General features: G+C 28.1%; 1 protein-coding gene across 2 annotated transcripts; it reads right to left on the reverse strand.

The window, feature by feature from the left end:
* Positions 1 to 245: 245 nt before the first annotated feature.
* On the reverse strand, positions 246 to 12,138 carry Tmhs (Tetraspan membrane protein in hair cell stereocilia). 2 transcript variants are annotated; one of them, XM_088183031.1, is made up of 4 exons: positions 11,480 to 12,138; positions 1,741 to 1,839; positions 1,516 to 1,665; positions 246 to 786 (listed from the first exon to the last, which is right to left on the reverse strand). In XM_088183031.1, the coding sequence occupies exons 1-4, from the start codon at positions 11,880 to 11,882 to the stop codon at positions 581 to 583; spliced, it is 858 nt and encodes a 285-aa protein (XP_088039157.1). In that variant the 5' UTR covers positions 11,883 to 12,138; the 3' UTR covers positions 246 to 580. The 2 variants fall into 2 exon arrangements, with proteins under 2 accessions (XP_088039157.1, XP_088039158.1); XM_088183032.1 differs by having other exon boundaries at positions 1,534 to 1,665; positions 11,480 to 12,133.
* Between the last annotated feature and the right edge of the window lie 1,496 nt (positions 12,139 to 13,634).

A 13,634-nucleotide genomic window follows, 5' to 3' on the forward strand; every position in this document is an offset into this window, starting at 1 on the left:
TATAATTTTATATTACATTTTCATTATTTTTCCTAATGAATACATGTTAAAATTATGGCAATTACATTATGTTTCTTTTATAAAAAGATAATTCTAATTTTGGATTGTTAATTTTTTATCTAACTGTATTTTTAAATATTATTTAATGTAAATTTAATACATGTACAAATAACTAGTGAATATTTAATACATAATTATACAATAAATAAATAATTTAAAACAATATCTACATAAACCGACATATATTTTATGTTTGAAGATGAAAAACAATAAATTGTATATAAACTATTGGCAACAAAACATTTGTACAAAATGAACATTATGTCAAGAAAAAAGTTTCATAAAACAAATATGATCATTGTATTGGCACTACTAATAAATTTAAAAAAAATCACATTGTGTTGAACGCTTATGTTGGTTAATACGATTAACTAAATAAAAATTTATCTACGGTTAAAAATAGGAATAAGTACATTACCGCCGCACTTACATAATTCATTGTACGCTTTAAACTTATTATCTTAATAATTAAGGTATACACATTATTACAATTAGACATATTAAAATGCAACGAGCTCATTTATAAATGAAAGTTATGCATGGCGGCCGGATACTCTCCGCGGTTGTACGTCGACATTTTAGATCTTCCCGTTCTATTTGAAAATTGAGAATATGTATCTACGTCCAATGGAGTCGGCTGCATCAACAATACTGGTTGCAACGAAAGAGATTTTCTTGAACCAGTCATTGACATGGCATCTGTTACGTATGCATTGTTCACTTCACCTGAAATGTAAAGAATATAATGCATTAATTAATTATGAAGACATAATCGTTGAACTGTAGACTATTTTACATATTATATAGACAACAATAACTGCATTAAAAAATGTGTATTATTATGAATATAATTCGAATGTGAAAAAAAAATCGGACACAACGTGCATTTATTAGTACATTATATTATACAATGTGCATTATTAATGATATTTCCAAATATTTTCCACTAAATAATACATCTATAACTATTAAACAGGTATTACTCTTTCAATTAGAATCAATGTATTTACTTGATGAGTATACTATAATAGCTTTTCTACCCGACTTTTGCTATTGTATCTTTCAAGACTTAACTATCAATGATAAGTGAGTCACATTAAGCGACGGTCTTTGTAACTTATTTATAGTCATAACAAAGGCAATTTGAATTGGGAATTGAAGTGGATTAAAGCAAAAGAGTAAATCTTTAGAAATCTCAATTAAACATGTTTGCAATGCGTATCTTGCATTCATCAGCATAATATGAATATAGTTTGTACTGTATAATCTACTTAGAATCAAGGAATATATTAAGTCTATTTAAAGTAAAAATAAAACGCTCTTGGGAGATTTATTAGTTACTATCTAATGAATGTAAAGTAGGTAAATATGTGCAAAGCGGTAAATAATTGGAAACCTTGTGCATATATTTAAGAATAAAAAAATTTAACGTCCGATTTTCTACTAAAAAGAAACCTTTATAAAGTGTCGCACTGCTCGGATAATTGGAGTCCGGCTGCAGTCTCACGTGTCTTGTGGCAAGAATGAAGGCCAGCGTCGATAGAATTACAGCGTCCAAGCACGCAATCACAGCCAGAAGGTACGCCCATCTAATACTGCAACGACCTGTGTAATTGACATCAAATTGTTAATTTGGTGATACTGGTATTATATTATATTATATTTTATTTCATTAATTACCTAAGTTATACTGATTTGCTTCTACTCCACAAGTTTCTTGCACCGCAGATGCTCCCCAGCCGGCAGGATAGACTACTACACCGATCACTAAGCAAAGAGCTGAAAAATAAAATTAAAAACATTAATTTTGAGTAATTTGTAGTGAATATAATTATAGTCCAATATGAAAATAATAGTACAAATAAAAGGTAATTTCTTTAAAAAAATACAATTTCTATCATGACTAGATCGGAATTAGTGATTATTATGTAATTGTAATTATGATGGATCATAACAGATTAGGTTTTCCTAGATTTTCCTAATCTCATAAAATCGAGCTAGACTGTGCATAGTACATATTGATGCTGTAATAATAGTTTATAATAAACACAATAGATGTCACTGATTTAGAGATTTTGTCTCTACTTAATTATTATATGTTAATTGTTTTTACCCAGTTATATTGCAACAGAATATTTACTATAAATATGTATATGTTAATAATTTGAGTATATATAATATTATATTCTGATTTATGACCGAATTTTCGACTTATTAGCATATTTCCCATAATCCCCTAGTTTCATATTCTCACCAAATAATTACGCATTCATGATAGAGAAACGGTTAAATGCTTAATACAAAAAAACGCTCATCAACTACCGTAACATCTTTATGAAGTGTAAAAAAATATTTGCGTAACGAACGAAAACAAAGGATTCCCGTTGACACGAAGCGCTATTTTCCGAATTGAAAAACACAATCGAGATTCCACAACCGTTGTGATTACGTTCTAAATATTGAAAAAATAGCTAACCAACGTTGCGATAAGAACAGCAACAATGGCTCGTTATTATTGCATAACTCATATTTCGATCGCGAACGAACGGTTTCAACGATGGAAATAAATCCGTTAATCTATTTTTTAATCCAAAATATAAAAACAGGCAGTGTCTAATTTTGTGTATCCAGTACCAAAAGTACAGCATTTCGTGAAAAACAACATTTTGATTCTAAAAAAAATTATGAACTTAATGATGAAATACATAATTTTAACTCATTCAAATATTAGTAACGAATATTTAAAGCTAATAAATCCTTTATATATATTTCGATAGTATACTAAAAAAAACTGTGAATATTTTTTTAAAATACGACAAACATAAAACGTAGAAAAAGAACAGCATTCTGATTGAATCCTAGATTCGAATTATTGTATCGAATATGAACAATGATAAATATCAATAGACTTAAATATATAATGCATTAATTAGTTTTAGCTAATGTAGTATTTACAAGGCTGGCTTTAAATGGCAACGAAATATATGTTATCCGTTAGCGTCACTTAAACATGTATAAGGCGGTTGAAATGGTTGATGCCGATCCCAACCGCGCGCTTGTTGGCCGTCAACATTCTTTCGCTGCCCTTAACCAGAATAGAACTTGCTCTTAACAACACATTGTTGTTAAATATTTTTTGCTTTTACTTTCACAAGATAAATATTTTTTGCTCTCCTGTGAAATTGGTATTCTCTGCCACGTCTGGTTTTTTAAGTAAACCTTCAATTATCACAGGTCCGGTTGACAGATATGCTCGAAATATCTTCGTCGACGTGTTTTATATACTGGTAATGAATACGGTAGTTTCTCGTATGGTTTACGCTGAAACTTGTTTGCACAACGAGCTGACACAATTCTTGCGGTTTCCGCGGGCTTTGCAGTCTGCTATATAATATAGTAATATTTCAGTCCAGAACTGTGTCAAACGATAGAAATCGTATCGGGTTGACGAGGGAAAACGTTCAAGAAAGTGATCGTTGGGCAGATCAATTTCATATCTATGAAAAACGATTCCGACATTAGAAAACGCTTTCAATGTAGCTAATAGAAACTTAATTTTAAATATAACTAGCGAGCCGTACTTGGCATTAATCGGGATTAAGATTAAACGAGAGCCATTCTTGTTATATTTGCATTTATAAATCAGAATGTGGTTATTCGTTTGGAGTCGACAACCAAAATATTTTACTCGACTATAGGTGACAGGATGACTTTTATCAAAGTTCTACAAAGCAAGTACATTCAATTTTTTGATACAACATCATTTTAAGTAACCTGAGGCTTCGTTTAAATGTTTATTCATAAAAAAATATGACGTTAAGATTATTACTAAAAACAATATTGATCTAATGCATTATACGCTTAAGAAATGGCCAGAGATAATTTAAAAATATATAGAAATATGTATGTTTCAGCAAATATTGAAGCAATTGAAATTATGGTAAGTGGAATATTAGAGCAACATTTATTAAAGACAAAATTGAAGAAAACATGTTAAACGTATTTATATATGTTTGTGATTAATCAACTTAATGTTCAATCACCAGTTAAGAATGCCATATAAATGTTAACAACCAGTTAGATATTTGCTTATACGAAAAAAGATATTTCCAAATAACCAACTGGCAAAAACCGTTTTTTGAATTATCTTATCTTTAAGGTCTTGCTTAGTTTCACTCTAAGATACTGAAAAAAATACAAAATAGGATGTTTATCCCCCTTCTCCTCGCCCTACCTATTGCACCAAATTTCGAATAAATTCTTTAACTATTTTTTTATTTCTTTGATTTTGATTTAAACTTAATTTATAATAATTTCATTAGATACAGTTAAATATTAAGGGGGGCTATATTTGTTTACCCTTTTTAAAGAATCGTCCTATGATTTATAACTAGACTCCATTCAAAAGTCCATGAGTTCTGTGTATATGTGTAGTAATGATTATATGATATATTTATTGGTCATAAATATTCCGTTGCATCATGATTGGCATTAAACACAAACATGGTAATGGTAAACACAAAGAACATATAATATTTAAGTAGTAAGGCGGTCAGTGTAAATCAGTGATATATATTTTATTAATTATAAACTATTATAATGGCTTACAAGCAATATATTACTATGAACAACCTAACTCAATTTTACTTTAATTATTCATCCGTGAGAACAGAAAAATCTGAGAAAACCTAATTTGTGACGATAGATTAGAATTATAATTATATTATAAACACTAATTTTGATCTCGCAGACATAAAAGAAATTGGAATTTAAGCCCATGTCTTTTATATATTAATCATTGACTTTACCATAAAATTTATATACAAAAAAATGAAAAAAAAAACAATTTTATTTTAATCAATTTAAGAACTACCAATATCATATATGCACCTTTTCATAACTTTTTATCAGTATATGTCATATTTCCAGTACTCAATAGTTAATCATTGCTAGTTTCAACAAGTTTATTGCATTTCAACTATTTTTACATAGCTAAATATTAATAAAAATACACCTGGAAGCAATGCATTCATCAATAAAAATAATCTATATTCTCAAACATACAGCATATTAATAATACGTCCGACATTATGAGTATTGGTAAAACAAAGTTGAAAAACAGAATAATGAAATACTTTCTTAACATAGTATATATATATTTACAAATATATTAAATATAAGTATAGATTAAAATTAATTGTAGTTATATTTACAACATAATTATTTATGAGTTACGTGCTATGATCTCAAACGATACAAAAAAAAAACAATATAATGAAAAAGGGGTCAGAAAAGACGCAATTTAAAATTCCGATCGGAACGCAAGCGTGATCATCCGTAAATATGAATTTCACAAAAGTGGCAATTTCCACAAAACCGATTCGCAACGTCTACTCTCTCGACTAAAAGGTTTAAAGCTCGAAATGATTATTAACGCGATTAATAAAATATCAAGCCTGAATAATAAGGAAATCGCTTCGTAACAATTGCCATTTTCTAAATTATAAAGAGGCACAAAAGGCGAGTGAAAGTTTTAGAATTGCACGCGTATAGATTTGCTCGCTTTGCGATAATTCTAAACCTGTCCCATGAATATTATCTACTTTCAGGATCATCAAGTGTTATACTAACATTTTTTTTATTATTATTCTTATATGCAAAAAAACTGGATTGTGGATATGTTTATATTTATAGTATAAACACGTGTAACGCATTGTCGTTTTGAAATGGCAAGCTTTCGAATTAGTTTCACTGAATTTAATTGCTACGTGTGTCGCTTTCGACTCACGTGAGAAAAATCGATATTATGTATTGTTTATAAGTTCAATTTTCACAAGAAAATATCTCAATATGTGTATATAAATTTTTATGATACAATTGTAATGCATACCTTTCACCATAAATTATGGTGAAAGATGATTATAATATATGTTTCAATCAGAAAATATTTGAGTAGCGTTTAATAATGATAAACTTCAGCAATAATATTAATATATATTTTAATTCAGCTAAAACTTTTTCCATTTATTTTATATACTTACATACATTAAATTGATATTTAGAATTTACATATTATGATGTTTACAAGAAATTCATAAAGCAACTACGAAACATAATTATTGAAATATCAGACAAAACTATGCTTGACTAAATGTATGTATTATAGATATCATATCAAATGTCTTTGTTAGTGTTTAAGTATAGTTTTTTGTTAAATTTCAACGCTTATAATAAGACATGTATTGAGGTCGTTTTTAATATATATTTCGTCAAATAATAGTAATAAAGATATTACATTTTATGTACATATAAAAGAGAACGTTATACAAAAACAATCGATGTTCAGAACAATATTAGAAAGTAATTTTGCGCTCAATGGTTGACCTTTATTTTCCGAGACACCTGTTTACCTTGAAGTAAATAGTTAAAATAATAAAGGGTATATATATTTTTCATTATCATAACTTTAGGTTACTATATGATTTTTTAATTAAATAATACAGTTAATTCAACAAAATCACATCATACACATACTCGTACATGCGTGCGTTACAAATCGAATATTATTCTGATATGAAATCTAAAAAATTATAGCACTATGAGGTCAGATCTTTTCATAGACAAAAATTGAACCGTTAGACGCGGATCTTAAGCGAACACATTCTTCCTAGAATTAAATTTAAAGGCAAACCTTTCATTGGAAACGCATGAAAAATGTTTAACATACAATCTAATTACCCCGCATTTGTAAATTGATAATCTCGCATGCATATTGGATTTTATAAATAATTTTGCAGAAGCAATTTGCTAATTACTCTTGCATAAAACATAAATTTTAACATGAGCGCGTTTCTGCATTAAACAAAACGATTGAGCGATTACATGTAGAGCACGTAACGTAATTGAGATTGAATAATTTATTGCTGAAATATAATAGCTTCCGACAATTACATAATTCGTAAATATGATGTATTATACACAAATTGTTAATATAAATAAATTATTTACAAAAATTTTCGCGTTTTTTTACATAGGAATATGATCACGGAATTAATTAAATCGCGAATCAAAGGTAAATTATAATTAGATTTTTCCAATGCTTTCAATACTTATAATTGAATAAAGCTCTCGAGATTGAAAGAACATTAAAAAGTCTACATTTAAATAATTGCTTTAATTTAAAATAATTAGCTTTTATTCTTTCAATTTATATATTTACCTTTCCATTTATAATGTACTACTGAATTACACGAAAATGCGATTCAACGAAAAAAAATTGTGTTGGTTCGAGAGAGCCATTCTTGTTATGTATATTATATTTACATATATAGTACGAAAGATGGTTCTTCAGAAAGAGTAGTTCAATAGTTAAGCTTTCCAACTACTTATTATGAAAGCACATTTCCAATATACAAGTTGACTCATATACAAGTCAAAAATCAATATGAAACATGTCTAATTTTGGTTCATTTTCTATAAATACATACATACAAATCAGTTAGAATAAAAATATAAGACCAGCATTTAAAACTGTGTTATTTCAGATAAAATCGTATCAAATATATTTTGTCACATAATCGGTTGTTATCTCATTTTTTCATTTCTTAAAATAACGTTAATTTTGTTATTAGATATATACATAGCTTAACATAAACATAAATAAAATTGATATAATACGTTTTAAAATACCACTTATATAATTCTAATTAAACAAATAATAATGAAATCTGAATATCTGTGTTTTAATCACAATTCAGTAAATAAGATTGGGGTGTTTTAATAACCTACGTATATTTTTACATACTATGAATAAAAAAAATGTTTTACCCTCAATTATATTAGATAAGTATAATAACAAAAACTTACGTGCTTATTGCTTACCAAAAAATGAATCATTGTAAATAGAATATTTTTATTTTTATTTGTTGAGTATATTTGTTTTGCTTTAAAATATGTTGTCATGAAACATATTTCTCACATAAATGATTCATGTTAAGAATTCACTCACCTACTTTTGATATATTAAAATATTAGTATACTACCTGTTGGAAAATCATTTAAGAATCATTAAATTAATTTAATTAAGCTTTATATAAAAATATTGCTGCTCAAATTACTGTTTTATTTTATAAAAATCGACTTTAAAATTCGCCCAATTGAATATAATTTGCATGAAAATAATAATATAGTATTTTATAAAAACAGAGATTAGTTATTATATTATATATATATTATATATTTGTACATGGATTTAATATTAATATAAAATTAAATTATTGTATTATTTTTAGGCTTATATTTATATTTTATTTTTAGTATTTATTTTAGTGGGTCAGAATTTATTTTAACTGGTCTATTCGAATCAGTTTTAAGGTTGGCATTATGTTTTATTATATAATGTTAAATTTTGTGTTTTAAATATGATATTCTCTAAACTAAACGACCTAACTCGTTTTTAATTAATCATCATAATATTTATCTGTGAGATATTAGAAAAATCTTGGAACTCGAATATGTGATGATCGATCAGAATTATAGTTATATAAAAATCACTAGTTATAATCCCTCAGACACAAAAGAAATTGAAACACTAGAGTTCAACATGGAATTGAATTCTGGTTAGTCACCGTTTCCTGGGATTTTAGTAAAACACGAAAATTCAAAAAATACATAATTATTATAAAATTGCTTTTGCACTTATTGCAATAATTTTAAAAAGCGATGCGATATTCTTAGTTTTTTACTGTCACTGATATAATTTTTTTGTTAAATTCACTCAACTTCAATAGTCGACTAATCATAAAATAGCTTGAGCTGTTAATGTGTAACCTACTTTTTATAATACGTTATTATAGGCTTTGTTTATCTGTTGTTTTTTGCTTAAAATAATTTAAATTACGGCAAAATATATTAAATGTAAATCAATCATAAAGGATATTCTACAATCTACACCATTTGAAGATGGTTCATAAATAATTTATTGACTAATAAAAAAACACAAATGTGGAACAAAATGAGAAATATTTAGCTGTAAATATCACAAAATATTCGGAATGAAAATCTCAAGGAAATTGATATAAAGTTTTTTAATTCATACGAATATATAGTATTCATAAATATAATAGAAATTTGCTTTATTATACAAGTAAAGGATTTACCGTAAATCCAAATCATGATAAACTATTTACCGTTTAAAGGCAAAAAATATTTATTTTTAAAGATTTACCGAAAACCCAAACTATGATTTTACTACGCGATCAGCATAAAATATTTATCATAATAAAATAATTACAGAATTAGCCAATGCGACTTCACATTAATTGATATTTAGACTATCTATATATAATATGAATATATACATTTATAAATCGATGTTATTTAACTATAAATATATATTCAACTGAAAAGTTTTTTAATTAAGGTATGACAAAAATATATAGAACAGATACTGCTGAAAATATTATAGAAAATACATAAAATTTACTAAAAAAATATAATCAAAGCCTAAATAAAAATTAATATACATTTTTAGCCATATTTCAGTATTTTTTAAATTTGAAGATAATCACTAAAAGGTAACAGTGTTACTGAAAAATCCAGATAAATCATAGCCAAATGTAAATATGTATAATATAAATTGATTACATTAACTTTGAACAGTTTCGCGATTTTTATTCTATTTATTTCTTCTAATTACATTTTTTAAATTTCTGGGATTCCAGGAACTGCATATTTTTCCCCTGGAATCCTGGGAAATAAAAAACCTTACTATCAACCGACCAACGGTCTTAAGATGTCTGAATAATTCAACATCATTCGAACATCGAATAGTTTAATTAAAAATATTCGTAAAGTTGAAAGTATCTGCAAATACGATTTTCGAAATTATTTGAAAATATAAAAAAAAATGCCTGTAGACTAAATTATTTTTATTACAATATTATTTGGATTAGAAAAAAATAATCCGTGGGAAAATTAAAATGGTACTAGATAAATAAAAAGTATTTGGTTGCTAAATTTTTTTTAATAAATATACTTATTTTTTATTAAATTAAGTCTATTTAATGAAAATATCATTTTGTCTTGTTTATTTAGAATCATTTTATTCATTATTTCTTTGATCTGTGCTTTAGTGACAATGAAATATGTTTTATTAATAACTTTACTTCAAATTGGACTATTGAATATTGATAAAAAATTTGCTAATAAGTGCATTTCTGAATGAGACTAAGCTTGTAAACAAAGCAATGCTTCTAGTATGGTTACTGTTAAAGAGCATACGGTAAAACAATGTTTCCAAAAAAATCGATGAAGAATGCCTTCTTCAATTCCATTCAAAAGCATCAGTTAAATCAGACAATCAATTCGAAAACTTATATAAAGTTTGGAGTTAACAATCCAACAGTTCTGGACCACCTTAAACAGCTTTAAAATATACAAAGTTTGATAAATGGGTGCCACATTAACTGAATGCAAAATCTCTTTTACAAAGTTTGTTCTGCGCTTCTTTTATGCATTAGAAACGATAAATTTCTGAATCATCAACTACATTTCTTGAAATATTTCCTCATCTAGTACATTACTCACCATCAGTGGGAAAATAATGATTATGGACCCATGACAAAAGAAGCATTTTATGTATTTTTTACTATTGTAACATATTTTTTTTAATGAATATTAATAGGTACGAGTTACCAGGGACTTATTTTAAAGGATGTGTGGTCGTTTTTTAATATCATAGTATTTTATTAAATGGCATGCATTTTTCTGGTCAAATTCAAGGGGGTCCCTGTTTAGAATCCATGTTAAAAGCAATAAAATGGTGCAAAAGTGGTGCATAAAATGAAATATATACATCACAAATTCGTTATTTGATGTCGGCTTTTATTTATTTATTTATAAATATATTCTTGATATGATTTTTTCCAGAGCCCCTCAAGGAGAACGAGCACTCTATTCACCAGACATCATATAATTTCAACAGTTTCTTGCAGAGTAATATCTTCGACAAGCAATCTGCTACCGATAGTGAATTTCAAGATTTTATTAACAGCAAAAATATTTAATTTTATGCCATCGCACTATTTTTTTTTTAATCTAGTATATTATTTCAAACCACCGAGTTTTTATTTTAGCTGTATTTAAAATCTCACCGAATTGTGGTAGAAGCTTATAAATAATAATATAATTAATAAGAGTTGTGAACAAAGTGAAGATTTTTCATGTCGGCTTGAAATCTATACAAAAGACATCAACGCTCTAGCGCACGCGAAACCCGACTCTTAATAATTTATTATTTTTCTTGTGGTCATTAGATCATTATTATATATTATTTACTGTGTGACTTCCTCGAAAATACAAATAGAATTAACGGTGCGACCTCACTTTCCAAGAACGTCAATCGTGCGGTCAAACTCACCTGACAATAACTGCATCCATCCGCATATATGAAACACGGTGGTGGTCTGACAGAACAGGAACAGCAGCATGGCGCAAATTGTGAAGAGCGCGACGGCCACGGCCACGCCGACGAACACCGTCGATATTTGGAAGATCATGCCAGGTATGGTGGTGAAGTCATCCAACCTGCCGGTGCAGACCTCGCCCGTGTCGTCGACCCTGCACACTTGCCAAATGCCGAACCTGCCCGGATACTCCGAATCCAGGTCTCCGATCCACTCCGGAGTCATGAACGCCACCACGCTGATGATGGCGTAGCATATGGTGAAGATGGCCCACAAAACGCCAATCGCCTTCGAGTTCCTCACATAGTTCGTGGCGTACATGTGCGTCGACTCGACGTACTCGATCTTGGACCCCATCTTGTCACTTTTTTAACACGCAACTGTGAGCACTTGATATTATATAACCATTGTTGAAACGCGACTCTTGCGCGACGCGATTTTTATAAGGTCCGACAATACATCGGTTTTCGACTAGAAAAACCGTTAGCTTTAGTAGAGGCTCTGTGACACAGACAGTGAGTCAAATACGTGTCAACTGTGAGTAGGACCTTTGGAATGATAAAATAGCGGCGTCCGTGTGGCGACACGGCGAAGAGAAGGCCTTTACTAAAGCAATTGCAACGCCGCAACACAATTCCGTGTGTGAACGAGACAGTGGTTGTAAATCTCGGGTCTAATATTATTTCCTGCACTTCATTATTTTATATTATTAGTAAACGATTTAGATAAAATCATTATAATAACATACAATTAACTAAAACAAAATGGATTAATATTCAAACTTTGATTTTATAGTTCTTGTGTGGCACCTTAAACTTCTTAGCTTGCTAATATTTTTGGTATTTTCCTACGATTTAAAAACCTCAAAAACCCATCCAATTAAAAAACATGTAAAATATGCAATTGTTCCTATTCATTTTCGACCCATTAGCTTATCACATTTACTAAAAGATAATAAACTAGTAAATGAACAATTTGTTTACCTTTACGATAATAATGGGTGGGCCTTACTAACAAAATGTTAGTAAGGCCCACGTTAAAACTAAACTTGAATAAGGCAATCAGACACTATAAATGCCTACAAGTATTAATACCACCAGACATTTTAGTATAGGAATCTATATAATTAAGTATTATGTGTGTTATAATTTATATTCAATAAGTGTCACATTGTAGATGTTGATTTTGTTTACTACATTTCAACACATTGTGTTCTCGACTGTTAAGTTACAACGGAGCATTAAAAAAACTGAAATTCGAAGTAAATGCTTTACTGCTATTGCGGCTCATAGACCATATATACCAAAAAAATTGTGTTATTAATTTAAAAAAATCTAATTAGACCAGTATTAAGCCATTTAAGTTTGTTAGTACACAGAAAAAAAATTCTAAATTATTTCTATTCTGTTTGTAACGTGCTAATGTATGCATGAGCTTACAATGTGTCGATGATTGTAAGTTCGTGCTTGCAGTGTGTCTAAAATAGCCGTATCAGTTGTTAATCTCAACAAGTGAAAGGTTGGTTCGGTGCAAAAAGAGAAAACGCTGTTGTAATTTATGGCAATAGGTAAAATTAAATAAAAAGGAAGGTCATTCCTTATCACTAATTAATTTATTTAAAAAACTGTTTTTGATAATCGATGCATCAAAAAGTGCTCAGATATGTTATTTATGAAACGATTAAAAATAGATTATCACATAAAAATCCCTTTAGAAATATTTTAAGGACTTTGCTAATATCCATCATATTTAAAATTACTTAGTAAATCAGGTAATTGATTTTTAGATTAGAAAAAGAATCATAGTATTTGCTTAAAATGGTATGTTATAACATGTTTTACAGTTAAACTTAACTTTTTAGCTGATTATTAAATAATACTCTTCATACATTTTAATATGAATATTCTTTGATATTACTACATACCTACTTTAATAAATTTCGGTAAAAAAACATAACTATTTAAATTTTCAAGCGACTCATAATAAACAATAATTGATTGCTTACATATTGTTAAAATGTTATTCTTAAAAAATATATTGTAGTCCAATTTTTGTCGCTAGTTCAATTACTGTTACCATAATTATAAAACGCTAAACCGGGACAGTTAA

The sequence above is a fragment of the Plectrocnemia conspersa genome, unplaced genomic scaffold (genome assembly GCF_051122295.1).
Source record: "Plectrocnemia conspersa isolate PC_06_02 unplaced genomic scaffold, ASM5112229v1 ptg000003l, whole genome shotgun sequence".
In the NCBI taxonomy this organism is placed as follows: Eukaryota; Metazoa; Arthropoda; class Insecta; order Trichoptera; family Polycentropodidae; genus Plectrocnemia; species Plectrocnemia conspersa.